General features: G+C 50.6%; 10 protein-coding genes across 10 annotated transcripts; 5 read left to right on the top strand and 5 right to left on the bottom strand.

Annotated features, from left to right (window-relative positions):
• Window positions 1-184: 184 nt before the first annotated feature.
• Window positions 185-2465, bottom strand: A1O5_06832 (uncharacterized protein; the record flags this gene model as incomplete). Its single annotated transcript, XM_007747423.1, has 8 exons — window positions 185-397; window positions 493-1107; window positions 1220-1317; window positions 1374-1469; window positions 1535-1692; window positions 1754-1999; window positions 2079-2117; window positions 2179-2465. The coding sequence occupies 8 exons, from the start codon at window positions 2463-2465 to the stop codon at window positions 185-187; spliced, it is 1752 nt and encodes a 583-aa protein (XP_007745613.1).
• Window positions 2466-3143: 678 nt separating this feature from the next.
• A1O5_06833 (uncharacterized protein) lies at window positions 3144-4291 on the top strand (the record flags this gene model as incomplete). The annotated part of the gene is made up of 6 exons (XM_007747424.1): window positions 3144-3210; window positions 3271-3388; window positions 3451-3668; window positions 3730-3857; window positions 3910-3991; window positions 4038-4291. The coding sequence occupies 6 exons, from the start codon at window positions 3144-3146 to the stop codon at window positions 4289-4291; spliced, it is 867 nt and encodes a 288-aa protein (XP_007745614.1).
• A 522-nt stretch (window positions 4292-4813) lies between these two features.
• On the top strand, window positions 4814-6097 carry A1O5_06834 (uncharacterized protein; the record flags this gene model as incomplete). The annotated part of the gene is made up of 6 exons (XM_007747425.1): window positions 4814-4910; window positions 4961-5009; window positions 5061-5126; window positions 5182-5670; window positions 5737-5864; window positions 5937-6097. 6 exons carry the CDS (start codon window positions 4814-4816, stop codon window positions 6095-6097), a joined length of 990 nt encoding a protein of 329 aa, XP_007745615.1.
• Window positions 6098-6312: 215 nt separating this feature from the next.
• A1O5_06835 (uncharacterized protein) lies at window positions 6313-8045 on the bottom strand (the record flags this gene model as incomplete). The annotated part of the gene is made up of 4 exons (XM_007747426.1): window positions 6313-6754; window positions 6821-7199; window positions 7258-7483; window positions 7548-8045. 4 exons carry the CDS (start codon window positions 8043-8045, stop codon window positions 6313-6315), a joined length of 1545 nt encoding a protein of 514 aa, XP_007745616.1.
• Window positions 8046-9672: 1627 nt separating this feature from the next.
• A1O5_06836 (uncharacterized protein) lies at window positions 9673-10942 on the top strand (the record flags this gene model as incomplete). The annotated part of the gene is made up of 2 exons (XM_007747427.1): window positions 9673-9822; window positions 9980-10942. The coding sequence occupies 2 exons, from the start codon at window positions 9673-9675 to the stop codon at window positions 10940-10942; spliced, it is 1113 nt and encodes a 370-aa protein (XP_007745617.1).
• A 401-nt stretch (window positions 10943-11343) lies between these two features.
• A1O5_06837 (uncharacterized protein) lies at window positions 11344-11904 on the bottom strand (the record flags this gene model as incomplete). The annotated part of the gene is made up of 1 exon (XM_007747428.1): window positions 11344-11904. One exon carries the CDS (start codon window positions 11902-11904, stop codon window positions 11344-11346), a length of 561 nt encoding a protein of 186 aa, XP_007745618.1.
• Window positions 11905-14444: 2540 nt separating this feature from the next.
• A1O5_06838 (uncharacterized protein) lies at window positions 14445-15269 on the top strand (the record flags this gene model as incomplete). Its single annotated transcript, XM_007747429.1, has 1 exon — window positions 14445-15269. One exon carries the CDS (start codon window positions 14445-14447, stop codon window positions 15267-15269), a length of 825 nt encoding a protein of 274 aa, XP_007745619.1.
• Window positions 15270-17081: 1812 nt separating this feature from the next.
• On the top strand, window positions 17082-18311 carry A1O5_06839 (uncharacterized protein; the record flags this gene model as incomplete). Its single annotated transcript, XM_007747430.1, has 2 exons — window positions 17082-17297; window positions 17358-18311. 2 exons carry the CDS (start codon window positions 17082-17084, stop codon window positions 18309-18311), a joined length of 1170 nt encoding a protein of 389 aa, XP_007745620.1.
• Window positions 18312-19383: 1072 nt separating this feature from the next.
• A1O5_06840 (uncharacterized protein) lies at window positions 19384-22251 on the bottom strand (the record flags this gene model as incomplete). Its single annotated transcript, XM_007747431.1, has 1 exon — window positions 19384-22251. The coding sequence occupies one exon, from the start codon at window positions 22249-22251 to the stop codon at window positions 19384-19386; it is 2868 nt and encodes a 955-aa protein (XP_007745621.1).
• Window positions 22252-23088: 837 nt separating this feature from the next.
• Window positions 23089-24378, bottom strand: A1O5_06841 (uncharacterized protein; the record flags this gene model as incomplete). Its single annotated transcript, XM_007747432.1, has 1 exon — window positions 23089-24378. One exon carries the CDS (start codon window positions 24376-24378, stop codon window positions 23089-23091), a length of 1290 nt encoding a protein of 429 aa, XP_007745622.1.
• Between the last annotated feature and the right edge of the window lie 523 nt (window positions 24379-24901).

Genomic DNA, 24901 nt, shown 5'->3' on the forward strand with positions numbered 1-24901 from the left:
GCAATCCGAAACAGGGGAAATCTCGCAGCTCTTCCTAGTAGTTTGAAATGGGGATTGAAGCTTTAATCGGCGTGTATATATGTTACACATCTTCTCCGCTTCTTCGAGAGGCCGGTATCTACGCGCCAGCTCTGTACGTTGTTCTTCACGCAGCAGCCATGATGAAAAGGTTTCCATGAAAAAGTCAGACCAAAGAGAAGGGGTCATCATAATACCACACGGCATTGCCGTTGGGGTCAGTCTCCACCTGGGTGTATCCGTTGCCCATGTACTCGTAGCGATTCCTCCCCTGGTAGGTGATGTTATAGTCCTCATACCGTGGAGTCTTCATACACTCGAAGTAGTGCAATCGGGAGCCAGGCCATATGGCAGTTACTGGACCGTGAATCTTCCCGTTCTGCAAGCAATCTTCGGGTTAGCAGGGATTATTTTTTTTTTTTTTAGGAGTTTATAGAAATGGCAAATTTCAAAGGTTGTGGGACAGACACTCACTTTAAACCAGCTGCTACATGGAGCAGACCACGTCAGGCGTTTCATGAGCTCATGCGTGTGATTGTAAAAATCTTTGATGCACTCCTTCTTTGGATCGTATGCTTTGATGCCCTCCTCTTGCATTTTTGTGATCATTTGGAACATGTAGCGCGCATGCCACTCCAGGATGGGAAGGATACTGGAGTGACTAGCCGGGGCGTTTGGTCCCAAGAACAGAAACAGGTTAGGAAAACCTTCAGCCATGACGGCCATGTATGCCTTCGGAAAGTCACCAAAGTCCTTGTGAATTTCGCGGCCCTGGCGACCCACGACCTTGAAGTGTGGCGCAAAGTCTGTGGTGAATCCAGTCGCGCAGACTACGGCATCGACCTTGTACTCGTTGCCCGACTTGTCCACGATGCCGTCTTCGGTCAGGCGGATTGCAGCTTCTTTGACAACCGTCATGTTGGAAGCGGTGAGAGACTCGAGATAGCCGGTCCCGGGCGTCATTCGCCGGCAGCCCAGTGCGAAGCCCGGAACAAGGTGGTCGGCCAGTGTGTCAGATTTGAGCTTGTCTCGCATCATGTTTGCGATGAATTCTCGGGAGGCCTTTTGATCGGCGCTCGCGGTGTGATTCTGAGGGTTGAGATATTGTGTAAGTGCGGGTCACGATGAACGGGTCGTCAAACATGAAAACATGGAAAGGCTCTGAGGATTTGGAATATGATCCTTTCTATCCCAGACTCACCAGAGTAAACCGCTTGTTGAGTTCGCCTTCGAGCGCACGACAATATTCGTTATAGGCTGCTGGGTCTTCGTCAAACTTTTTGATTTGTTCTGTTGAGTCTATAGTCACGGCTCGTTAGCAAATCATACGAGACCGATTCTGAAGAGACACGTACATTTGAAATTCGTTCCTCCCGGTCCAGCAAACTTGGCACCAAATCCTGTTGTAATCCACACCGGCGACCGCAAAAATGCAACCAGATGTTTACACTCTGCAGAACCATGATTAGCATTAGCTGTTGCACATCAGCAAGGTATGTGGAACATCAAACCATACGCTTTTGGAGTGCAGGAATGACTTGCACCGCAGAAGAACCACCCCCAATGACAGCTACAACTTTGCCCTTCATGTCATATGAATCGTCCCATCGAGCCGTATGCAAGAGCTTTCCCTTGAAGGTGTCTAGACCTGGAATATCGGGATATTTCCACTCACTACGCATCGTTCGGTCAGCAGTAAAACACGGGGATCTTATTTTTATGAGAATGACCTTACTTTAAGATACCAGAATTGTTCGCCAGGATCTCGCAACGGTCCTCAAGCTTCTCACCGTTTGGACCCGCTATCGTAAGGATCCACTGCCCAGCTTCTTCATCCCACCTTGCTTCTTCGACCTTGTGATTGAACTTGACGTACTTTTCCAAATCAAAATGGGTTGCCATATCCTTGAAATACTGCCATATCTCTGGCGAATCCGAGTAGAACTGCGACCACTTGGGATTCCTGAACCAGGAAAACTGACTATTAACAAGGTGTCAGCTCGATGATTGTGCCTTTGTGTTGAAAATGCGGAGCTGCCGAATTTTCCAGTGTCACCTACTAGCTGTGGGAAGGAATATCGCACTGACAGCCGGGATACCTGGCAAATGAAGATCTCGTCAGCCCCTCGCCATAAACGCAAGTTGAGAAGAGGAAATTACCTGTTCTCTAACCAGGTACCACCGATGTCGTCATTCTTCTCGTAGATCTGCCACTCGACGTTCTGAAGGAAATGTTCGGCCTTGTGTGCAATCATCAATCCCGAGGCGCCACCCCCTACGATAACCATGCGAACGCGACGTTTTGTGTAGAGCAGTTGCTCCTTGATGCGGTAGCCGTCAAAGTCCTGATTGTACCACTCATTGTCGTGAGGTGCTTCGGATGCAGGGACTGCAGCTGGGTCTGGACTGAGCGAGGCAGCGGCGTAGCCCTTTTCTATGGCTGACATGTTCACCTCACTTAGACCACTAGCGGCAACGAAAGGTAGTTAAGCAAACGGGAAGGGGTTGATAGTATTGTGATTGGAAGCAACACTTGGTTGATGGCAAATGCTAGCAGCCACACCTAAATTGATGGGATAGCACAAATCCTTTGAGCAACTTCAAGGTCTATGATGTCTGGATTGATGCTCTTATAATTTTCAGCACCCGGGGACTCCAAATGTTTGCGTTCCATATTCGGTTCAAAAGTCGCCTCTACCCGTGTCTGTTAGCAACGGCTTAATCCTAACGACTCCTCGGCATGAGCACTGGAATCCACAGAGCCGTATCAGGATTCAGAATCAATGATCAGGCCACTCCTAAAGCTGGGAAAGACTTGTCACTCCATAAATCACACAAATATAAGATTACAAGATCTTGGGGTAACGTCCTCAACGGTCCATTTGTGGGATATCGAGGTGGACCGATCATGATTTGGGCCGAGCGGGATAAAGCAAAAAGGATCCGCGATTTTCAGCCGAGGCCGAGCAACCGCAATCGTGCTGACCTTGGCCCTTAACTGTCGCGTTATGTCTCTGTATCTTCTGGGTTTTGAGAGCGTGTCGAGGCGGCCACAGTCATTTTTTCCATAAGGTCAGAAGTCTTGCTTAGTATCAGCAGATCCAAAACTCAGCCACAACCCTACAATGTCCGAAATTCAACTAGACGAGCAGAAATTGGGAGATGTCAAGGGCAAAGTTGCTGTTGTTACAGGTAAGGCGGCAATCACAATGCAAAGTCAGCGATAGCGACGCTGACACCAGCTATTGCCAGGCGGTGCGAGCGGAATTGGAGAGGCTATCGTCCGGCTAATCCACAAGAAGGGCGGGTTCGTCTTCTTCGGCGACGTCAACGCAACAGCAGGACAGAGCATCTCCAGTGAGTTGGGCGGGTAAGCCAAATCCTGTCAATTTTTCTAAAAACGAGGCCCAACTAAGTCATACAAATTTCAAGGGGAGCTACCTTTATGAGAGTCGACGTTCTCAGTTGGAAAGAGTTACGGGGTCTCTTTTCAGCTGCCCGAGAGGCGCATGGTAGAGTTGATTTCGTCTTCGCCAACGCAGGTATAAATCAGGCCGAAGTCTTCGACGAAGACATACTCGATGAGGACGGAGAGCTGGCCGATGTCGGCCTTCCGACTGTTGACGTCGACCTCACTGCCGTGATCAAGAGTAGGTAACGATCTACGAACCGCCTTGGACGTAAACAAAGACCACCACTAAGATCTGACAGCATCGCGACTTGCGTGGCATCATTTCAGACGAAACAGTCCTCCGGGTGGCAGTCTCGTCATAACCGGCTCTACTTCCAGCTATAATGCAAGACCAAACATTCGAGTATACTCGGCAGCGAAGCATGGAGTGCGCGCTGATGCAGACTGGAACACGAATTGACAAGCTAATCTTCTAACAGGTTCTTGGACTGATGCGAGCTCTCGCGGCAGATGGGCCTAAGTACAACAACAGCACTAGTTTGATTGCCCCAAGTGCTACGGGTAATTTCGTCCACTCTCGAATGGTTCCTAACTGATGGCCACGTAGCTACGGGAATTCTTGATGTCACTGCTCGAGCTGCATACGAGAGATTGGGTATACAGGTCCAGTCATCGGACTATGTCGCTCTAGGTGCCTTATTCTTGGCTAGCAATGGGCAACTGACGAATGGATACGGTCTCAATTTGATGAACTTTCGAGCGCTCGAAGTCGAAGGCAAGTTGGCAGAGCTGCAGCCTCAATGGCAAGGCTTTGTGTACGAATTGGCCGCTTCCGCTTCCAACATCAGTTTCAAGCGATGAAGGACAATGTTAGCCATCATTTCGTGCACTTTCTATCCTACACAAATGAGCTGGTCCGAAGGTACCTCCTAGTAAATGGCAGGCTGATTATCCTAAGGCCGTCATTTACCGACATTGAGAGTATTTACGACCGAAATACTTGATCTAGAGAAAGGCGGTTAGCTTCTCTAGTGCGAATTCTGGTGGCTTTCCCCCATAGATAATAGACACAAAATAAAGACATTGTCTATCCATAACCAAAAAAGCCTCCAGAACAATTCAACACCACTCAGCTAGCCCGTACGAGACGTTATGATGCTTGTCGTTCAGGATGATCCAAGCTCTGCTCACATTTCAGCCGAAGAGCGCGAATCCCGCGGCTGAACTTCGTTTCAACAGGCGGCTCTCGGCTACTCTACTTAGCATAAAGAACTTCTCAACAAGTGCTTCAGCTCATAAGTGAACTTATCTGGGACTTCAGTTGCCACCTATACTCAGAAATTCCTCAAGAGTCGCGATCATCGGAAGAAAATCACGACAGTCATGCCTCTCCCAGCGTATGCCAATAATGGTCCGGTGGACTGCTCAATTAAGCCCGACACAAATGTTTTGAAGGGGAGAAGCGTCGTAATTACCGGAGGTCAGTATATCTTAATCGAAACGAATGTATTTTTAACAGTGCTTCTCAAGGAGCGAATGGGTTCGGTGAGGCGTTTACTAGAGCGTTTGCGGCTGCAGGGTAAAAGTTGTTTGTCCCACGACCATGCGGCGCGAGTCTTACGAGTGGTAGGGCATTCGTGACATTCGGCGACATCGATGTCAAGAAAGGCGAGAGTCTCGCCGCAGAACTGGGAAGGTATTTTGAGAAATGGCTCCGGCCCAACCTCCTTCCACTGACAGCTCCTCGGCAGCAACGTCCGATTCGTGCGGTGTGATATAACCTCATGGGATGATCAGCTTGCTTTGTTCAAAAAGGCTGTTACAGAATCGCCAGCCAAGTCTTGTGACATTGTCATCGCGAATGCTGGAATCACAGGCCCCGATCCAGTTTTTACCCTTGAAGGCATGTCTGGGCCTTTGCCTCGCGTCCCACAGCCTCATCCACTGACGATTGTCTCAGATCCAACCACGGAGCCGACGAAACCGGAACTTCGGATTCTTCAAGTCAACATGATTGGATCCTTCTATACACTCAAATTGGGACAACATTACCTTCGGTTTGCCCCAGAGTCAGCACAGAGTGACCGGTGTTTCATCTTCATGGGCAGCATTGCCGGCATCCTGGATCAGCCAGGTTCTTTCCAGTACTCTGCGTCCAAATTCGGCCTTCGCGGGCTCATGAGAAGCGCCAGGCGTACACTCTGGCAACAAGACATACGGATTAATTACATAGCGCCATGGTAGGTAGAGCCTGATAACTTCGATCCGGGAACAAGCAAAGCTGACCTCGCGGGGCCGAGAAAAAGGTACACAAAGACGACCATCTTGAAACCCCAGGTCATTGCCACGTTGATTTCAAAGGGCGTGGAATTTGCAGAGATTGAAGATTGCACCACTGCTGCACTTCGAATAACTTGTGACAGAAGCATTAACGGTAGGTTACAAAGTGCTTATTTCCTCAAACGGTTCACTACATGAACGTTTTTACTGACGCAACTTGACTTAGGACGTTCCTTTGGAATTATTCCGCGCTCAATAGTGTCTGAAGGGTATACAGATATCAATCTTGATGACTACGACGAAGGTACTCTATGGCAAAATCTCCAGTCTATCGCTTTGGCGGCTTCCATTCGGACAATGCCTGCCGCTAAGCAAAATGCTCACTGACCATATGAGCATCGTGACGCACATGAAAAGAACGCTTCAGCTTGTACAGGAAATAGATACCCTGTTGTAGAGGCAGCCGCATCCTAGTCTACATATCTTGCAAGGAACGATGAGAGATATAGCGAACATGGACTTTTGTATTCTTGACTCTCTCGAATTTGTGTTTTCTCAACGCCTTTTTCGTGTTTGAATACTCGCAATATAATCCTAAAAGATCATTCATGGCTTTGCATGACAGACTGTTGGATCTCGTGGTCATCAAACTGGAACCACGAGTTGATATCTTGTAGCGTGAAACAGTCCATTAGCCATGACTCATCAACCACACTTTCTACACTCGCATCCCCACAATTGTCAAAAGGTCCTTCTCTTCGTTCACTGAAGGGAGGACCGCCGCCATGTGGATCGAGTAAGCTAGGCGAAGACCATCGAGAAGGCCGTTGCGGGAGCTGTCGTAGTCTTGCGAAATCGTTACAGCTCAGGTACTGGAAGAGGCTGTTTGCCCAGACGGGGACGGACCAGTTTTTGCCCATTTCTTCGAGAATGATGAGGCCCATGGAGAATTTGCTGGCCGCAGACTTGAAACGGTGACTTTCCTTGGGTGCCAATTTGATCTCTTCCGCATAGGTCAGGAGAGCAATGAAAATGGCAGTATTCCTAGTAACAGAAATCAGTAAATCATGCAAACGACTGACTCAAAGCCACCCACGAGGCAAAACTTACATGAACCCATGGGAATACCTGAGCGTGCCTACGACCAGCAGATCTTCATACAGATTGATCGACCTCGCAGCAGACCGAACAATCGAAGTTCGAATATCTTGAAGGCGAGGCGTGTCGGCATGAGTGATGGCGGTTTCCGACAGTATTTTATGAAGATACCGACAATTTAGTGCAACAATGCGTTCGTAGTTAATATGAAGGAATGTAAGCCACATGTTATCGACTTCAGACCTCGTCTTGATATCGGCGCGGCCGCTGAAGAATTGGGAAAGAGTACGGGGAGGTTCACGGACAAGCTCGTTGTAGCAAGTGGTGAGAGTCTCCAATGATCGGGTTGGTTCCAGGCGCTGCCCCACATTCGCCTTCGCGATTCGATCCACTGACGATGTTAGGTTCTTTCATGACATTGGTACTTGCTATTAAAAGCCTGGACTTACAAAGGGTCGAGAAACGGACCAGTTCCACGGCGAACAAGATGTGCACGGGCGACGAAGCATTGAAGTCTACCTCAGACAGTGACGACCCATCATTAAAGGTGGTATGGCGGGACTTGTCCACAGGTGTCTCAAAGAAATCCTCGATAGTAAGTGGCTCGACATCAACATCGTCACTGTTGATGAGAAACGGCCGAGCCAATCCGACCGATGCGTTTCGATCGCGAGCCTACAGAAAACAGAGCGTCAGTGGTGATATTGAGCGGGTGGCAAGATGGCTCAACTGTTCTCACAAATATTGTCCAAAATATCCTCCGCCAAATGCTCCTCTCTTCGAATGATAGTTTGCATGTTGGGGCAACACGTGTGTGCATACCCATAGTTTGAGCGATCTTGCAAGCACACCCAATCCAGTACCTTGTATCTTTTTCTTCGGCATAGTCACGCCACCAAGGGCTGATCAGAAGGAGAGCTTGTATAATGACGATTTGCTGTCTTTCACAGTCCATGCCGTATAATATCGTGGCTCGTGTGTAGAAAAAGTCCTTTGCGGCAGCTCGAGACGAAAAGCCGCCTTCACTTATGACTGTCTCGTCCACATACAAGGCAGCAGCGTAAAGGATCGAATGGAAGAGAAGAGGAGACAACACGAACCCTTTGACGAACGCATCATACATGTCCCGCAGCTTGTTCCTGTCGATGATCGGGAACTCGGGAAGCACGTGTTGTATGAATGCCATCATGAACCTGTCCATGATAGGCGTTGGTGGGAAATGAAGAACGTTCTTCATTCGACACAAGAAGAATAGGTCCTCCGAAGCAAGATGGGCGAACGGATTATTGTCATCGTCTACTAGCGCCTTTTCGCACCAGGTGTCTGATGGGATCTTAGCGGCGAGACAATGTTGATTGCCATTCAGCAAATTGCAGGCTAAGGGCGGTGAATTGACAGGCTTGCGGGAGAAAAATCTTCTGTGGCCTGTCATATGTGGCAATATGGAGTGATTGTGGCTCTCTCCTCCGTAGACAACTCGTTCACCAGCACGCCATTGGCTGTTAGCGGTGGTAGCAGTGGTTGGCGACCGTAAGGCGTGCCTGTGGTTCAAGGATTTCGGTTGACCAGTCGCCGTCATGCCAGATTCCAGGGGTTCAATCCACACATTCTCACTCCATGCAACGGCGTCCGAGGCTGGACTTGGATCTGATCCTATGAGAACGGAAGCAGAATCAGAGAGGGCTGCTCCCGCAGTGGAAGTTGCAGCCCCAACGTGTGAGCCGTTGACGCCGCATGTTTCCATGCCATCTTGAGGACCACTTGACGCAGCGTGGCGCTCATCTGGACATGATTGCTGGCCATGGGTAATCTTCCGCTTCTTGTAGGTGCTATGAGAGAAGAATAAGCAATTGTGGTGTGTCTGTACATATTTGAGACCACTTGCCTTCCTTTCCGACCAGGCAATAGCTCGCAAGATGTTCCGGAACTAATGCAATTTGTGCAAGGAATTCCAGAAGGGCGAGTTCCCGCGTCGCAGCGTATCTGTAGGCATTAGAAGTCTTGTTAAATGAGGTAGGAGGAGATACCACTACTTTTCTTTTGTGGCAGACCGAACATGCTCTTGATGCACGCTGCGAGGACGACATCCGGTTGTTGCCCTCCTGCGAGGTAGCTATAGGGCGTACGCTAGCCATGCACTCCATATGGGGAAAATCACAATATCAGCCGAGAAGACCCAAGGGTTGGGGACGGCTTAAAAGATGCAAGGCACATTCAGAACACTCCCTTCGCTAGCCCATACAACCCGTACTACTGGGTACAAAATACCCGGCTTGGTAGGAGGGGCTCGTAGGCCGAAGTCTACCGAGTACCCTGGGCCGAGTACTCGGTAGATATCCTAGGGGGTTGCTCCGGGTCGCCGGGATGCCCCCCTTATGCGCACGCTAGGGCGGAGCATAGAGCGGCGTCACCCGAATTCCCAAAGGACTCAGACGGGAGCAGTCTTCCAACGCCCAAGAAGGCCTTGGCATGAATCTCCTTCCCAGATCCCGATACACCTGGCAAGTTGGTCTCTATGTATATAGATGCGTTTTGCCAATACAATCGCGGAGTGAAATAGAGGCCTACCCTTCTGTCTTTCACATTCCCAAATTAATAGATTCTTTCTATATACTCCGATATCCTTCGATCGTATGCCTCGATTGAGGCCATCGCTTTTTTTCCTCTCCGGTCCCTCCGCGCCTGCGACGGCTGCACGTCCATGTCTTGACTGCTTAACCCTGTCAACTTCCCGGCGTAGCATTAGCACAGCCAGACATCCTCCGTTCCCCGTCCTCGAGACATGCCCCGAACCAACATGTCCGTGCCGCTCGACTCCGAAGCTGGGTCTCGAAATCGATAGAAAGCAGAACCTCAATGGTTCCATGTCCCCATATGCGCAGCACCTCATCGTCTCCACGGGCCAATCGGATTGGACTTCCAGGATAGAAGACGAACATGACAATGATACTTCATGGGGCAAGGTGGTCGGGGATTTCAAGAGGCTTTTGGGAAGGCATGGAGAGTTCCACGATGTAAGTCGTATTTGTGAGGATGCTCTTGTGGTTTTTTGTTCATATTGTGGAAACGAGTCGGGACATGATAAGACGCTTGAAGAGAGAAGTGTCTCGTGGTACAAAGAAGGCAAGACGAAACGAGATCCGGCTGACTTACACAAGCACTGAGATTTAGCCCTTCAACAACATCCTCATTAATACTTCGTCATTCACACCCTCGTCAGAACCGGCGCCAAGACATGTTCGAGACCTGGTCGAAGGCGTTGAAGCCCTCATTTTCCCAGCGTTTCGACGGTTTAGACAGTTGTCGCCCCTTGCTCGAGACGGAGAAGCGACCGCCAAGTCGACTGTCTCGACGTCCCGAGCAGGCTCCGGGTCAGCCGGGTTGAAGGAATTTGTTCGCGGCTACCTCCTCCCGGAGCCTGACAGATTACACCCCATCTACAAAGACATCCCTGAACATGAGCGAGCAGCGAAAATCAGAGATGCCACCGCAGCTTCAAACTTTTACAGCTGGCCGATCGCGAATCCGACGATATTGATTTGCAGTCACCACCAGAGGGACAGCCGATGTGGAACGTTAGGCCCGTTACTGCATGACGAGTTTAGAAGATACATTAATCAACGAAAGCCAGACGAGCAAGGGGGGAAGCTTGTCACTCCGCAGTCACCGGGGAACTTTATTGCCTCCGAAAATGACGGTTCAACCGGATCCGAACCAGGAGTACAGGGAAGCATCCTGGAATCCCAAGGCCAATCACTCAGTGACACCACCCTCTCTTCCTTCTCCAATACAAATGCTTCGACCTCAAGCTCGATGCAAGCCCACGTAAATGTGGGCATGATATCCCACGTCGGAGGACATAAATGGGCGGGGAATGTGATCGTCTACATTCCTCCGACGTTTACCGCTTTCCGCGGCACGACCTCCGATCACCAATATCCATCATCTGACATGTCTCAGCGCGCTTCTGGTGTGCCACCACCACACCCGCTGAGAGGGATGGGGATCTGGTACGGCCGAGTCGAGCCGAGACATATAGAAGGCATTGTCGAGCAGACGGTCGTGAGGGGGAAGGTGATTGGGGACTTGTTCCGCGGCGGGATAAATGCGAATGGAGAGATTTTGAGGTTGTAGAATAACAAAAGAACGAATTATATCCACTCTTCATCCGAGGCGGTCACTCTTGGACAAATCTATCCACGGGGACCAGCGTCGCCGGAAACATGTACAAAAATGGCGAATCAATGACAGACACTGAACATTGTGGAAGTAGGCTCTGAAGTAATTGTGTGAAATTCAATCTAAAGATTCATGGAATTGCAACACTCAAAATTGTCACCTGTTCTTATCCCTTTTGTTGTTGTTTTTTTGGTTTTTCTTGACTCCTTCCCTGCCTCCCTTTCAATATCTTACTCTGCTGGTTATGAGAACGATCGTCGACGAAGTGTTCTTCATCAATCCGTCGGGTGGAATTGAATTGGACTACCATGGACTATGGTAGCAGAGTGTGACCTCCGGCTACGTTCACTCTAATTCTATTTCAACTCGTAGACCCTGTCCGGATCGAAGACATTCGCCTGGGAGAAGTAGTAGCCGCGTTGGTTGCTCACCAGTCTCTTCTTAGTCGCAGCGTCCTCGAAGTCGCAGTTGTAGTGCGTGTGTCCAAACGCCCAGAACTTGACACTCGGGTTCACCCAGCACTCTTCCTTGGACAGGTCGGTCGAGAAGCCAGAAGAGACGGGGCTGCCCGTGTGCGCAGGGTCGAAGGTGCCGTCGGCCGTGCTGGGACTGTGGTGGGTGAAGATCACGATTTTGCGACCAGGTTCGCGGCTAGACATCTCGGTCACTTGGGCGTTGAGCCACTCCAAGTCTGCCTTGTGCGCGGCGCAGCAGGCTTCGATGGTCCAGTCGTCAATGTGGTAGAAGTCGTTGAGGCCAAAACTCACTCGGTCCTCCTGGGAGGGGAGGACTTGAGAGTACAATGTGCAACCTAGGATTGTCACCTCAGGGGACAGGTCGTACCTGGTCTGGTCAAGAAGCGCGAACTTGCCCAGGCGGAAGTCGTCGTCCTTACCGGGTGAACGCCGCTCGTCCATCTTCTTTGCGAAGTTCCGCAGCCTCGCTTTAACTTTCAACCAGCTGGAGTGGTACGGTTCGTGGTTGCCGAGCTGGAAGAAGAAGACATGGTCGAACTTCTAAAGCTGTGCCTCGAGAAATTTGAAGAAGCCCTTGTCCCTGATGTTGCCGATGTCGCCGAGGAGAGCAAGGCAGGAAGCCTTCGGGGTGATGGAGAAGACATCATACGCGGATGGTGCTTCAAGGTGCAGGTCGGACATGATCTGGAATCGCGCCATGGTGAGGTACATTGCTAAGAGAGGAGGCTGAGAAACCGAGTACCCCTTGGCCGTGTCCTCGGCTTGGGGAAGGATAGTGGTTTGGACATTGGAAACGAGGTCAGGTCGCGAATATTATATCATCGAGGATTTTCCACATTCGGATGCCTCATATTACCAAGGGATGGGCTTGTTTCGTTTCCCCTTGAGTGGCGGTTACTCCAGAGAAACAAGGAGCACTACAGGTAGAACGCAGTAGTGGCACTAACCAAGCAGAGCTGTGTTTACGGCTTGGCGGCTTGGGCGGCTTAGCGGGCAGACAATAGCACCCGTGCTATCACGGGTTTGTCGTCTAACCTTCCCTATAGGGACTAGGCTGTAGTAAGGACATGCACTAACAGAGTTTACGGCGAGAACCGGTCTCGGGATGAAGATCTCCAGTTCAGTTTGTTCTATCATAATAATGGGTTCTATCCGATCCTAGTCTATTCCAACCCCGGAGTCAAATCCCATTCCCTGCATACCGATTTCCTTCACGAATATATTTCCACCAAATCCTGACATAAAGAGCCTATATCTCTCTCAGACAGAGCACAGATTTGACGGAGTGATCCGCTCCGCGGGATTCTTGATATCAGCATTACATAGCTAGTCTCTCATTCCACCGTTCCTGCGTAAGTCCAGTTTCTTCGATGACTGATCCAAGTTCTTCCTGGACTAGTTGTTTCTGGTTGGGATCGAAAGCAGCGCGTCTACCACCTGCGAGCGCTTTCGTAAGTTGTTCTGCATCATCAGCGTCTCGCTTCCTCTTCGCCCTGTCGCCACGAAGACCACATGAATCTATTTTCAGAACAAGAATATCCAGAGCACTGGCGTAGGAAAGTTCGTCGGGGCATGCTGATGCGACGGTCCTGGCAACAGGAGGAATGTGACGACAATAAATTGAAGCGGCAGTCAGTACGGGATCCACAAACGCCAGATGGGAGTGGCAAATACCCGAAATTCGGGAACCACGTCAATCTGGGTATCCTTTCCGCTTGGATACCGGTAGAAAAGGTTTTGAGCGCGTTGTCCAAATCGACTAATCGGGAGGGTCGAGCAACGTCTGTTTGAGGAATTTGGGGACCCCGTCACTTGTCACAAGAAAGTCGACATCCTAAAGTCCCGTTAGAGAACTATACCATTAGCGGCAACGTAATGGGTTGTCGCGTTGGAATAGAATATCGAGAGAGGCAATGTAAACTATATTTTACAATACGGTTTGCTCGCAATACTGATTATCTAAAGCCATTGTTGCACAAAGCCGCCTTTGAAATTGCGGCCCTGACATGGCCCCTTGATTTCCAATGGCAACTAGGCCAATGGAGTTGATAAAAGGTTTGGACAGAGCAGACAGTGATGGCTCTCGTTGTCGTACCGATACATACTTCGTCCCTCTCATGCTGGAGTCCCAATCTTTTGAGGCTCCCACCTCCACTTCAGCCCAGGCTCCTTCACCCTGGACGCGCCTCTGTCAACCGTGTTGTAAGAGACATCTCTTTCGTCCTGTTCTGGCGGTTTTATATGGTGATAGCGATCTCGTTGCTCTCTGGCGCTTCTGTGTACCACAAAAGAGGAGTTAGATCCAGTGGTCCCAGCACAAAAGGTTACTCTCCAATCTTTTTCAAGTCTGCAGATGGGGGAAGATGAGAAGGGCAAAGGCAAAGACGAACGCTTCGATGGGAGAGATTTTGCGGCTCCGAGACTTAGCGGGGGTGGAGCGGCGCGGCGGGGCGGTACCCAGCATCCACTACCGGAGTGAGTGGCATTGAACTCCCTTATAGCATCTCTCGGCGGCCGTCTGCGCTCGCAGCGAGACTTCCTTCTCTAGTTTATCCTACCCAACGCTCATTCCCACAGCTTTCGCTCCAAGCTTCGGGTAAATTTTTGGTATGTCAGGAGGAACGGCAGACATATATCGCTAGTTAGCACACACGCTCGGCAACCAGACATATTTCCAAACTAGCCTTCTGAAGTAGATAGAGCTCTTCAAAAACACTTTTGACAGGATGGGGCACATTCTCGCGAGCTGAGTCATCTCTGATCAGGCGACCGGCGATTGTCCGCCTTACAGAACCAACAGCAGGCCGATGCGAGAACAGAAATACGCCGTGGAGGAATGGGATGTTGCGGGAAAGGTATCCCCCAAAGCCGCTCTTTTTATTTTCTTCGTCTGTGTTCGTGACAAATATAACCGTTGGAAAAAAAAAAATACAAACTGTGTTTCCGTCATTCTTCCAGTATTTCCAGGGCAGAAAAGAATAATGCCGTTGCCAAAACGTCCCCTTATCCTCCACGGCGGTTGCAACTGTCGCGCTATCCGATTCCGCATCTCTGTTCCCGGCTTCGCAGACAGACCTCTTGCTCCGTATCGCAGCTCGCACACAGGAGGAGCCGCTAGTGTTGGAGTTGACGACAACGACACACGCGTGCCATTCGTGCTGATTGACCACTGCAATGATTGCCGGCGAGCCACATCTGCGGCGTTGCCAATGTGCATAGTAACCGAGACACGCACGGTGGAGATATCATGTTTACCCAGGGAAGGAGTGGCCGACAGGATACAGGCCAGAAGGGACAAAGATCTCAACGATGAAAGTCGTCACTGGTCGCCCATCGAACCGGTTCTCACTTGTCATGAATCGCTGTCCACGATACCATTCACAACGCCATCAACACTGGGACATTACGTCTCGTCGCCTGGTCGAAACCGCTGGTTCTGTGCCAACTGCGGCACACCCCTGGCATATAGCGTCTCCGAAGGTTCGTTGCCCAAGGACTGGCATTGGCCGAAAATGTTTGATATATGGCTTGGCACGTTGGATCGCGAGGACCTGGTGAATGAGTGGATGAGGCCGGATCATGCTTTGTGGTGTCACTTCGCGGTGCCGTGGATTGCGGATACCAGTAGGGCTGGTGCGCGACGATTGGTGGTCGAAGATGAGATTGGTATTGAGGCCGAGAGAGGCACGGTTCAAGGTCACAAGATGACCGCGGTAAAGACAGCCCCGGTCCCACGACATCCATTGTTCATGATTGATCAAATGGAAGAAAGCACTGACGGCGGCGACAATTCGGAAGCCTCGTGACAAGGGCGGGTTAGTTTGAGGAGAGCCATCGAATGAGTGGACAATGGAGGAAACCAAGCCGGCAATTCGGTGCAGAATTTCCAAGTAACACCGAAAATTTTTGAACGGTGGCTTCTGAGTGTGCTCCATTAGATGCGACAATACCGAAAGGATGCTTCATAATAATGCTGGAGGGCCGACGTTTCCATTCAAAGATCGAAGGAAGAAATGAAATTGTCTCAATGGGTACGGTAGGATTCAATTGTCAAGGATATGGATTCGGCAGGATGAATAATTGAGCTAACGTTCGATACACAAGTTCTGCTCCGTTCAAGCTCGGCGGATCGAACAAGATGGAAAAGCGGAAGAGGAGAAACTGTATCAGGTCCTATTTATCCTTCTCTTGGATGTCAGCTTATCGCTTGTAGGAAATTCAGAAAATCCAACCATCTGTTTCCTTGGCTCTCCTCGCAGACCGCCGTCGTCTGCATTCCTGGAATGCTCATGTACGTCCTCGGCTGGGACGAGGGCTGGCCTTCCCAATCACCTTGAACCAGACATCGCAATTGTCCAGGCCATTGATCCGTATGGCTTCTCTCAAGATATCTGCCACTTCGGTATCATCAAGTCCCTCGATCATCTCTCCGCCCGGAGGAGAGTCTCCACATGTTCTTTAGCTTGGTGTCCATCTTCCTGAGCGTTTTGATGTCTCGAATCTCGTCATTTGTGGGGATAGAGAAGGGACACTACTTATACCACCGTCGATCTAGGCCACCCCAGGGGCCGTGGCGACAACATGTATGTGTTAATTATCTGTAGGGGGAGTGGGTGGCTCGCACGAGAAAGTACCCAGCTTAGCCACCTCCGGGACTGGACCGAGGAATGAACATCGTCAGGGGCAGAAATGAAAATTTGCCCATAAGAGGGGTGTAGCCACAAACCTACCCAGGCACTCTCCAGGGTCGGGAATGCTGCTTCCTGCCGCCAAAAGCACCTTGACTGGCACAAACAAAGAATCTCGAGAGGCATGGAGCAGAGGAATATCTTCATTGCCGTCGACCTGATTGATTAGTGAAGCTCCTCCATATTTGAGAAGAAGCACAATGACTAGTGGGCCACATGAAAGAAAGGTGCAGGGGTGAATGACCCCAATCATTTACCTCACGCACAAGGCCTGGGCTACTTTGCAGGAGGTGAACGAGTTCTGATGCCTTGCGGCGTAAAATGGGTCTTCCTTGGCGGATCATTTGCCTCGGGAAGACAGAGCTCTGCAAAGCCTCTGCGCCGCAAGGAGGTTCGATGAAGGAGCGGAGCGAGGGAGACAACAGAAATTCACGTGACATCGGGGACCACAGCAGGCGCACGTGACAGAGCCCCGCTGACATAATACCCCGGTACCCAGTACTGGGGGCTGAATGTTCAGTCTCGGGCTCGGCTGCTTTTGAACTCCGTTAGCGCTACTGGCTACTACTGTACATAGCGGGCCTTGTCATGGTCAGGGATGATAAGCATCCGACAGTGGCGCCAGTCACCGAGCCAGCCATCGGCCCAGTAACACGCAGCGTCCCAACGCCTTGTCTGCGCTGATCTATTCTTGCCTCTTGCACAAAACGTACAGAGTATTCAGTACCCAGTACATCCGGCCACATCCGCAACACGCCCGAAACGGAATCTCTCAGACCATCCTGTTCGACTTGTTCTCTTTCAACACCTCATCTTCCCTTTTTCTCTGTTGCTCTGTTGCTCTGTTGTAACCCTCGTCTTCCTCTCGACCTTGCTATCTTATCTCCTCTCGTTGCTCCCTTAATCGTATCAGATTCAACCACAACAATCATGCACATCACGCCTGCGCTGGTCGCCGCTTGTCTCACCCTGGAGGCATCCGCCTTTCTGGTGCCTCTCGAGGTTGCAACTGCTGCTAAGCAGGCAAAGTCGGAACTCGCCTCACTCCTCGCTACCACTGGTCATACTGTCGACCTTGATTGCCCTGGATGTCCATACTTTGGCACTGGAGATACCGAACTGCAGGAAGATGTCGAGAACAAGATCGTAAGCGCGTGCCGATGGTGAAAGAGTAAGACCACCATGCTGACGACCACATCTTGACAGCATCTCGAATTCGACGTCGACTCCGAGCTGGGCCTGACCATCAACGACCTCCCCATCTTCTCCTCCGACCCTAACGCCGCCTCCATCCCCTTCATCGTCTCAGCTCCTCAGATACGAGTCGAAGACGGTCAACAAACAGACCCTGTCCAGCTGGACTTTGCCTGGGAGAGCTTGACGCCCATAACCTCCACCGAAGAACCCGACAAATCTATCCTCCCAATTCGATTTACGATCCTCGGCCTGCAAGGTTACCCTGTAAAAGTCGACACCATCGCCATTGACCTTCTTCAGACCCCCGACCAAACTGCGATCGCTCGCATAACCACAATCCCTTTCGAGGATACACCCGGTGCCACAACTTGCGACACAACTTCAAAATGGTCTCTCTGCCGTCTGCGGGCCATCATCGCCGCCCGTCTCCAAGCAATTATGGAAGCGGCCACCGCACGTGCCTCTGCAGCCACCAAGGGCTGGGTGAACAGTGGCAGCAAGGGCTGTCATGGTCGCAAGGGGCCAAAAACATTCGCCCCGATGGGTGGTGAAGATCATCATCACGGTCATCACAAAGGTGGTCATCACAAGGGCGATCATCACCACGGCAACAACCACCACCACCATCATCATCATCATCAGCATCATCACCGCTTCCACCGCTTTGGTCACATGTTGCACCAAACGCTACGCTTCTTCGTCATCCCCGCCCTGCTGGGGGTCATTGGTGGTCTCATGGCCAGTGCCATCGGTATGCTTGTCGGCCAAATGGTTTCCTACCTGTGGATCAGATTCCACCGCAATAGCCAACGCGGTAACGCCAGTCGTGATATCCGCGTCGTTGAGATTGTGATTGACGAGGAAGAGAAGGATGCCTTGATGGTGGGTGAACAGATTCAAAGTGAGCTCCCTCCGCCGGACTATAGGGACGTCGAAGCTGGGCCGCAGGAAGAAAAACAGTAAATTCAAGCAGGAACAACAAGCCCCACGAGCAAAACCGCACGCCAGACCAAAGTTGGGGACGATTTGGAAAGGCCAATAACAACAAGACGAAAAAGTCAAAAGTCACATATATACATTTTACGAGATACCCCAGAGCATTGCAGGTGTTAATGTTGGAGCGTAAAGAGGAGGATCACTGCGCAGTCTAGCATCGAAGTTATCCCTGCTCTATACGGAGGATTTGTCCGGTGTCGGTCCTCGAGGAAGTTCTCCCCCCCCCCCCCTCCGGTGTACATGACGAGATTCGCATTCAAGACAGCCCACTCACCACGCACTCCCCGTCGTCTCGGATAGATGACGGAGGCATTGATTTTTTTTGGCCTAATACGACTCTATGCCGGGGGTTTTGTTTCCGGCTTGAGTGCGTGGCGTTCACACAGGATAGGGAAGCTGATCATCGGATAAGATAGGATGGGCAGGATGGGCAGGATAGGATGCGACGGGATGGGGGAGGAGAGAGTAGTGCATTATTATACATACTATGCTATGATACTTCTAACTAATGAGCGAACTTCGTGTACTTGTCTCTCTACTTGAATCTGCGAAGTATTCTGTAAGCTATCGTCGTCCGGCCTCTCAACTTCGTCTGGTTCTCGGGAGCTTCCCGATTTAACAGGCATCTGTACTCCGCATCTGTATTTGTCTGCCTCTCTACATCTATTTGTCTTTATATGTGTATGTGTATGTACATACGTTGATACCTATTTATGTACGTATGTCTCATGTTTGCCGTTATGTCTGGGAACCAACGCGCCATCTGGCTAGGTGTCCAGCTCACCAGCAGGCCGGCTAACCAAGAACCACGCATGCAGCTGGAGGTACATATCGTCCTGGGCCTGCACTGCCCAGCTTATCGGTATCACGCTCTTCGAGAACTTCTGCTGGCCGGAGCCAATCCAGTCCGGAATTTCGTTTCCGAAGGGCGTGGAAATCTCAAGTTCTCCATGGTGTCTTGCCTGTCTGCCTGGATAGTGCCGGTTTCTTCTCCCGTTCGGTTTTTATTTCCCGGGCCGAAATCGAGCTGGGGCAAGCTTCAGTATACTCCTGCCCCCCGTGTTCCACCTAGCAACAGTTGTATAACACAGTACTGCCAGATATCCAATTGTTGCTGGATTTCAGGCAACAGGCCCCAATATGTCGGACCGGTGTATAGCCGTTGCAGCTGCAAGTTTCGCTGTCGAGCATTTTGGGCGCGCTCGTCGGTCTCAGATGCTGTAGGGTCGATACTCCTTCGCGGGGGCGAAAGTCGCGATGAAGACAAGGATGTGGCACAAGGCTTGCCACATAGGTTGCTTGATGTGTCTGGACAGGAACAGGCCCAATATCTGTCGTCGTCCAGCGCTAGAGAGGCGCTTTTTGGGAACGGGCGTGGAACTGGAATAGGGCCAGCGGCGCTGGGGATGGTGCTGCTTCGTTCAGAATTCGATATCCGGATCTTACGTCTGAAAGATCGGGTCGGGGAGAGAGGGGATGGCGAGTCAGTAAAAATAGTCACTGTCTCTGTCTTCATTTCTATTCGAGTCTTGGTTTCCATCTCCGTGTGTATGTGAATCTGAGTCTGCATCATTGTCTCAATAAGCAATTCAGTCACAGTTTCCGTCTCGGTAGACGCCAGTATCAAGGGTTCGGTAGGCCCGACTGGCATTTTCATAGTCTCCATGTTTGCCACCACTTCGGTGCGTGGTTGATACGCCTTGTTGGCGGAATCCTCGGAGATAATTGGACAAGGTTGACATGTGAGTAGTGGTTGAGGTGAGGCTGGGATGCCCGGCGTCTCTTTACAGAAGAGAGATGGCGTCGTGGATGGCAAAATGCTTGTATATAATGCCAGCAGCGTCAGAGCGGAGAGAGCAATGCTTTTTGTGATTGTGAAAGCCTTTGCGATGGTTGACACTTTGTCTGGGGGTGTCCGACATCGACTTCCATCAGCGATCGAGGATTTGCTGATAAAGTCTGCAAATGCAGACTCCCCTATCGGTACGTTGCTTGGTTTTGTTGATTCAGTCCTTGATCCTCCAGCTTCGGTGCTTTTCATGATCCCATACTTCTCCAGAGTTGCGGATATGGAAAATCCAGACCAAACGAACTCTAGAGCGTTCCAAAATCCAGATTCGCCAGTCCCTCCAAGCATCTCTCGGTCTAGCGGCCCTCTAGAACCTGCTTCGAAATTGCCGATGATTGCGCCCGAGGGACCACCCTCCGGAGCATGAATCACTCCGATGGTAGTTGGGGTGGGCTCGGGCTCGAAGACGGCGCGATTTCTGGAAGCGTCCCATCTAATGCACATCGGAGCCGTTCTTTGCAACGCCTCACGGAATTCTGTATGCTCTTTCTGTGTAGTCGGCATGGACAGCGCACGGCCTCGCAGAGCTTTTTCCGCTCTCGCCTCATCATCCTCTATGGGGATTTTCACTCGTCGGCCATTGTTTGCCTGCGCGGGTTCGCGTTGATAAGGCCCATCAGGAACCGATGAGTTTCGCAACACTGATGGCCTTGCGGGTCTGCTCTTCTTAGAAGAAGGATCAGATTGACGACGAAGTGAGGAACCCAACCGGTAATGACCAGAACGATTTGGTGTTGGCTGGAATATAAGTGAATCGTTTTCTAGAAATGAAACCCTCTTGCTTGACGGCGGCCTTTTTTCTGCGGTGTTCTCAGACTCCATGGATGGGGACTGTAAAGTTATGGAGCCACGTGCATCTCGGGAAAGAGAGTCCAAAACAGGTGAGCTTGTCGGCTCATTAAGGAAAGTGTGCGATCTCCAGAAGGCCTTTTCGGAAACCTGCGACTGGCTGGCCACACTTTGGGGCCGGGAGAACCAACAGTCCCCAAGAATCTCCTGCTGTTCGGCCGATGTCCGATCAAAATCGCGGGTCGTTGAAGGTCGTCGCCTGTCAGCATTGAATAAGTGTCTGTCATGGAGGCGGAATTGTTCCATATCTCTCTGGGCTTGTTGTCTGTGTGCCTCCTGTACCCATACAAGCGATCGCTTGATTTGCTCGGACAGCTTCTTGCGCTCTTCTTCGCTTTTCCTTTGCGCTTCTTCGGACTGCTGTTTTGACTCACGAAGCTCTTGCGCTTCGCACAATAGGGAGCTGACCTCTGCTTTCTTTTGCTCGAGCTCACCATAGAGATCTCCTAACTGCCACTCGGCTTTAACTCGCCTCTGCTTTTCATCCTCCAGCAACCGGAGCTTTGAATTCTCTCTCTCCAGCTCCCGAATCTGTGCTTGTGATTCAGCCAGATCTTTATCGACTTTTTCCTTCGATCTTCTTATCTCGATGACTTCGTGTTGGCGACTTTCGGCAAGCCGCTCGGCTGCGACCTGCTTCTCTTGACAGACCTCGATCTCTTTTTGTTGATTTTCGCAAAGTCCGTCAAGTGCCCTTATCCCCTTATCAAGTGCGGTGTTGTTAATGCGAAGCTTTTCGTTCTCCAGTAAGATTTTCTCATAGTCGACCTTCGCGCGTCCCTCCTCTGAGTCCTGTTCTTTGTTATTAAGGTTGTGATGTCGAGTCAACCCTCTCTCGTTAACGGCTGGTGCTTTATTTTCAATGTCGGTAATTGCTGGCGTATATTGCGACTCGGCACTGGTCTGTCCTGGTAACTCAGCCTGTTGGGCGGCACTGTGTGCGCTCGAGGCTATGGCGTCCAAATTAGCTTGATGATTCAGATCCGCATAGTCGCCTTCTCGGTCACTCCGTCCAGAAGCGTTGCTCCTGGGACTGGAGAATGCCGACCGCCGACTTGCTGCTGATGCTGGTCTTCGCGCTTTGGGTGATGTAATGGTACCGAGACCTACATCTGAGAAATGTTGGAGATTTTGCGTTTCGTCTGGAGTGGTCGGCCTCGCGTTGTCGTCTTTTCGATCAGCTCCAGAGAGATCATGAGGCGGATCCATCGTCGAATGATCAACGTTTGTCTAAAATTTCCGAGTATATACTGGGTCTTTGGTCATTTCCCATCTCAATGAGTAGTGATTATCGCGATGACGACCCCGACTCTTAGACCCCTATTATCATCAGTCCTCGGGTTACGAGGAGCAAGTTGGATGGTCCATTTGTTGTCATAAAGGGAGCTTAGAGCCGAAGAACAAGGAAAGCTGAATGCCGGATGAGGCGGAGAAAGAGCAATGTGAAGTCAAAAATAAGTCGAGAGTGACAAGTGAGACAAAGAAGAATTATCCGCTTTCAGAAGTCAGTCAGGGATGAGCAAAGTGCAAATTTGGACAGAAAAATTTAAAAGCACACACGGACCATTCCACATTCCAATGAGAGCCATCATAACCAATTGGGAAAATCAAGTAAGAGCCGCCCTGCCTTCAAAGCGACGCCGTTGACGGTTAGAATAATCGACCAAGAACCCGCCTTCTCGAAGCGAGACGCAAATTTGATAGCCTCGAGAACGCCAGATTCAACGACTTGGAGATTGCCGGGTAGCAGTCCTGTCTCCAGCGATACCTTCAGCCGCAGCACAAGAGAGATGCCTGGTCGAAGACCGTCGCTTTTTCTAAGAGCGGCCCATTCTCAACTTGGTCGAAGTCACCTCGTTCCTCCCTATTTCCCTAGATTTAGTGGTGAGACTTCCCTTGATCGTGGCAAAAGTGTATTGCCTTGTCCATATATTCTTTTGCAATCCCATAAAGTCTCGCGGTGAGGTCCCTCAGTAACAAGTCAAAGCATGATCGCCGATATCTACGCCCGAAGGGGATATTTCGCGGCCGGCATGTCTCTAAATTTCAGGCCACTTTCTCGCCTGTAGGTTGTTGTGGTATGCCGTCTCGGAGAACGTCAACTGGGAGTGATGCCCCCTCTCTGTAATTCTTGCCGTCTACTTGGATAATCTCCTGTTTTCCGTTGTCATCGACAACCAAAGCCGTAAGTCTACCTCCGTTGACGCAGCTGCTGTCGAGTCCTTTGGTGTATTTGTGAATTTGCAAGCCTGCTTTAGCGTCGTGACCGTAAATAACAGTCATATGTGTTTCATATTCTCGGCCTCTGTCGCCTTTTGATCCTCCGAATCGCTGCCGCACGGGAAGGAGCTGTTGGTATCTGTTCCACAATCTGTACCAAGCAACACTTCCTTTTTGCCTGTGCTTCTTGGATGGTGCGTGTGTGGCTAGGTCAATAATCCTCATATTCATGGCCGAACTAGGATCCTGGGATTCCAAAGCCAGTCCTGGAATGAGTCCACCGTGGACTACGACGGCATCACCATTGAAAGCTTTCACTGCGCCTAGACGAAGAATGACAGGACAAGATTGTAGGTATTCAAGTTGCTCGGCATTCAGCGACATTGCCAGTTTCTGTACAGGATCTCGCGCTTTGGCAAACTCGTCAGTTGGATCTAGTCTTGCTTTGTGATCCATGGAGGTCTCGAACGCTCTTGGCCGAAGTTGTTGCGCAACCAAGAGAAGGCGGTCGTCATGGTTTCCGCGGACACATGAAGCGTTGTAACGACGTAAGACATCGATCACCCCGAGTGAGTCAGGCCCTTTGGAGACAATATCTCCAACAGAGATCAGATGGTCTGTTGAAGGATGAAAATGTACCTTCTTCAACAAGGCTTCCAACTCCTTTCTGCAACCATGGATATCGCCAACAAACACCAATCTCTTCTTTTTGGAAAGGGGGCCAACATGGTTTGTGAAGGGCTGTGGAATCAATGTAGGATCCATTGTCTTCATGAACACCATACCAGGAAAGTTGGGATGACTGTCACCGCCGTTCACGCCTGCAGCTGCGGAGCTTGACTTGAGTGCAGACCATGCAGACCTCCCTTCTTCGATGATAGGGACTATGACCTTAATCCACAGAATAATCGAACAGGTTGTAAGGACAGCGACCACAATCACTAGTCTTCTGAATTTTGGGGCCCTGATGAGAGTAACCGATTTGCTGGCAAAAGCCTCGAGACATCGCAGGATGCCATTGTCGATCAGAGATGAGGGCCTGGACGAGTCAGGGCCGATATTTTGCGACCCCAAGATAGCCCCCGAGCGTGATATAGGAAGCTTTGCATTGGCCATTTGTCTTGTCTCCAGGCTCACAAGGTCCGTCTCTTTCCCAGGCTACAACAAGGTGCTCTCGACATCGGCATCGCAAGATTTCGCTCGACAGGACAAGATCGTGGTGCTAGCAACAGGTCATGGTTCACACAATCAATTTTGCAGGATATTGGAGATGGGGTTCAAGAGTCTTCTATCGCCTACCTCTTGCGGTGAAGGAAAAATGGACCAACAGTGCTGTGTATCTAGTATGTACCTACCGAGCTAAGAAGAAATCCAATCCTCCTATTCTTATCGTGACGTAACTAGCTGCTCGCCGCTTTACTCCACCTCGGCTCACCTACCAAGTACTGCTTCGGGAGCAACCCCTGGCCGCTCCAGAGTCTACCTGAGAAGGCTGAGCATGTTTGGACTTCCATCTTGTCACTTTCATTATAGGATCGCTTTGAGATGCAAGAGATGCTAGGGAACCCCCCCGTCCCCCCTTTTCATGCACTTGAGTTTCTTAACGCAGCACATTCATCAGCAAGGCCGCCCCGGTCAT

The sequence above is a fragment of the Cladophialophora psammophila genome (assembly GCF_000585535.1).
Source record: "Cladophialophora psammophila CBS 110553 chromosome Unknown aczJe-supercont1.10, whole genome shotgun sequence".
Lineage (NCBI taxonomy): Eukaryota > Fungi > Ascomycota > Eurotiomycetes > Chaetothyriales > Herpotrichiellaceae > Cladophialophora > Cladophialophora psammophila.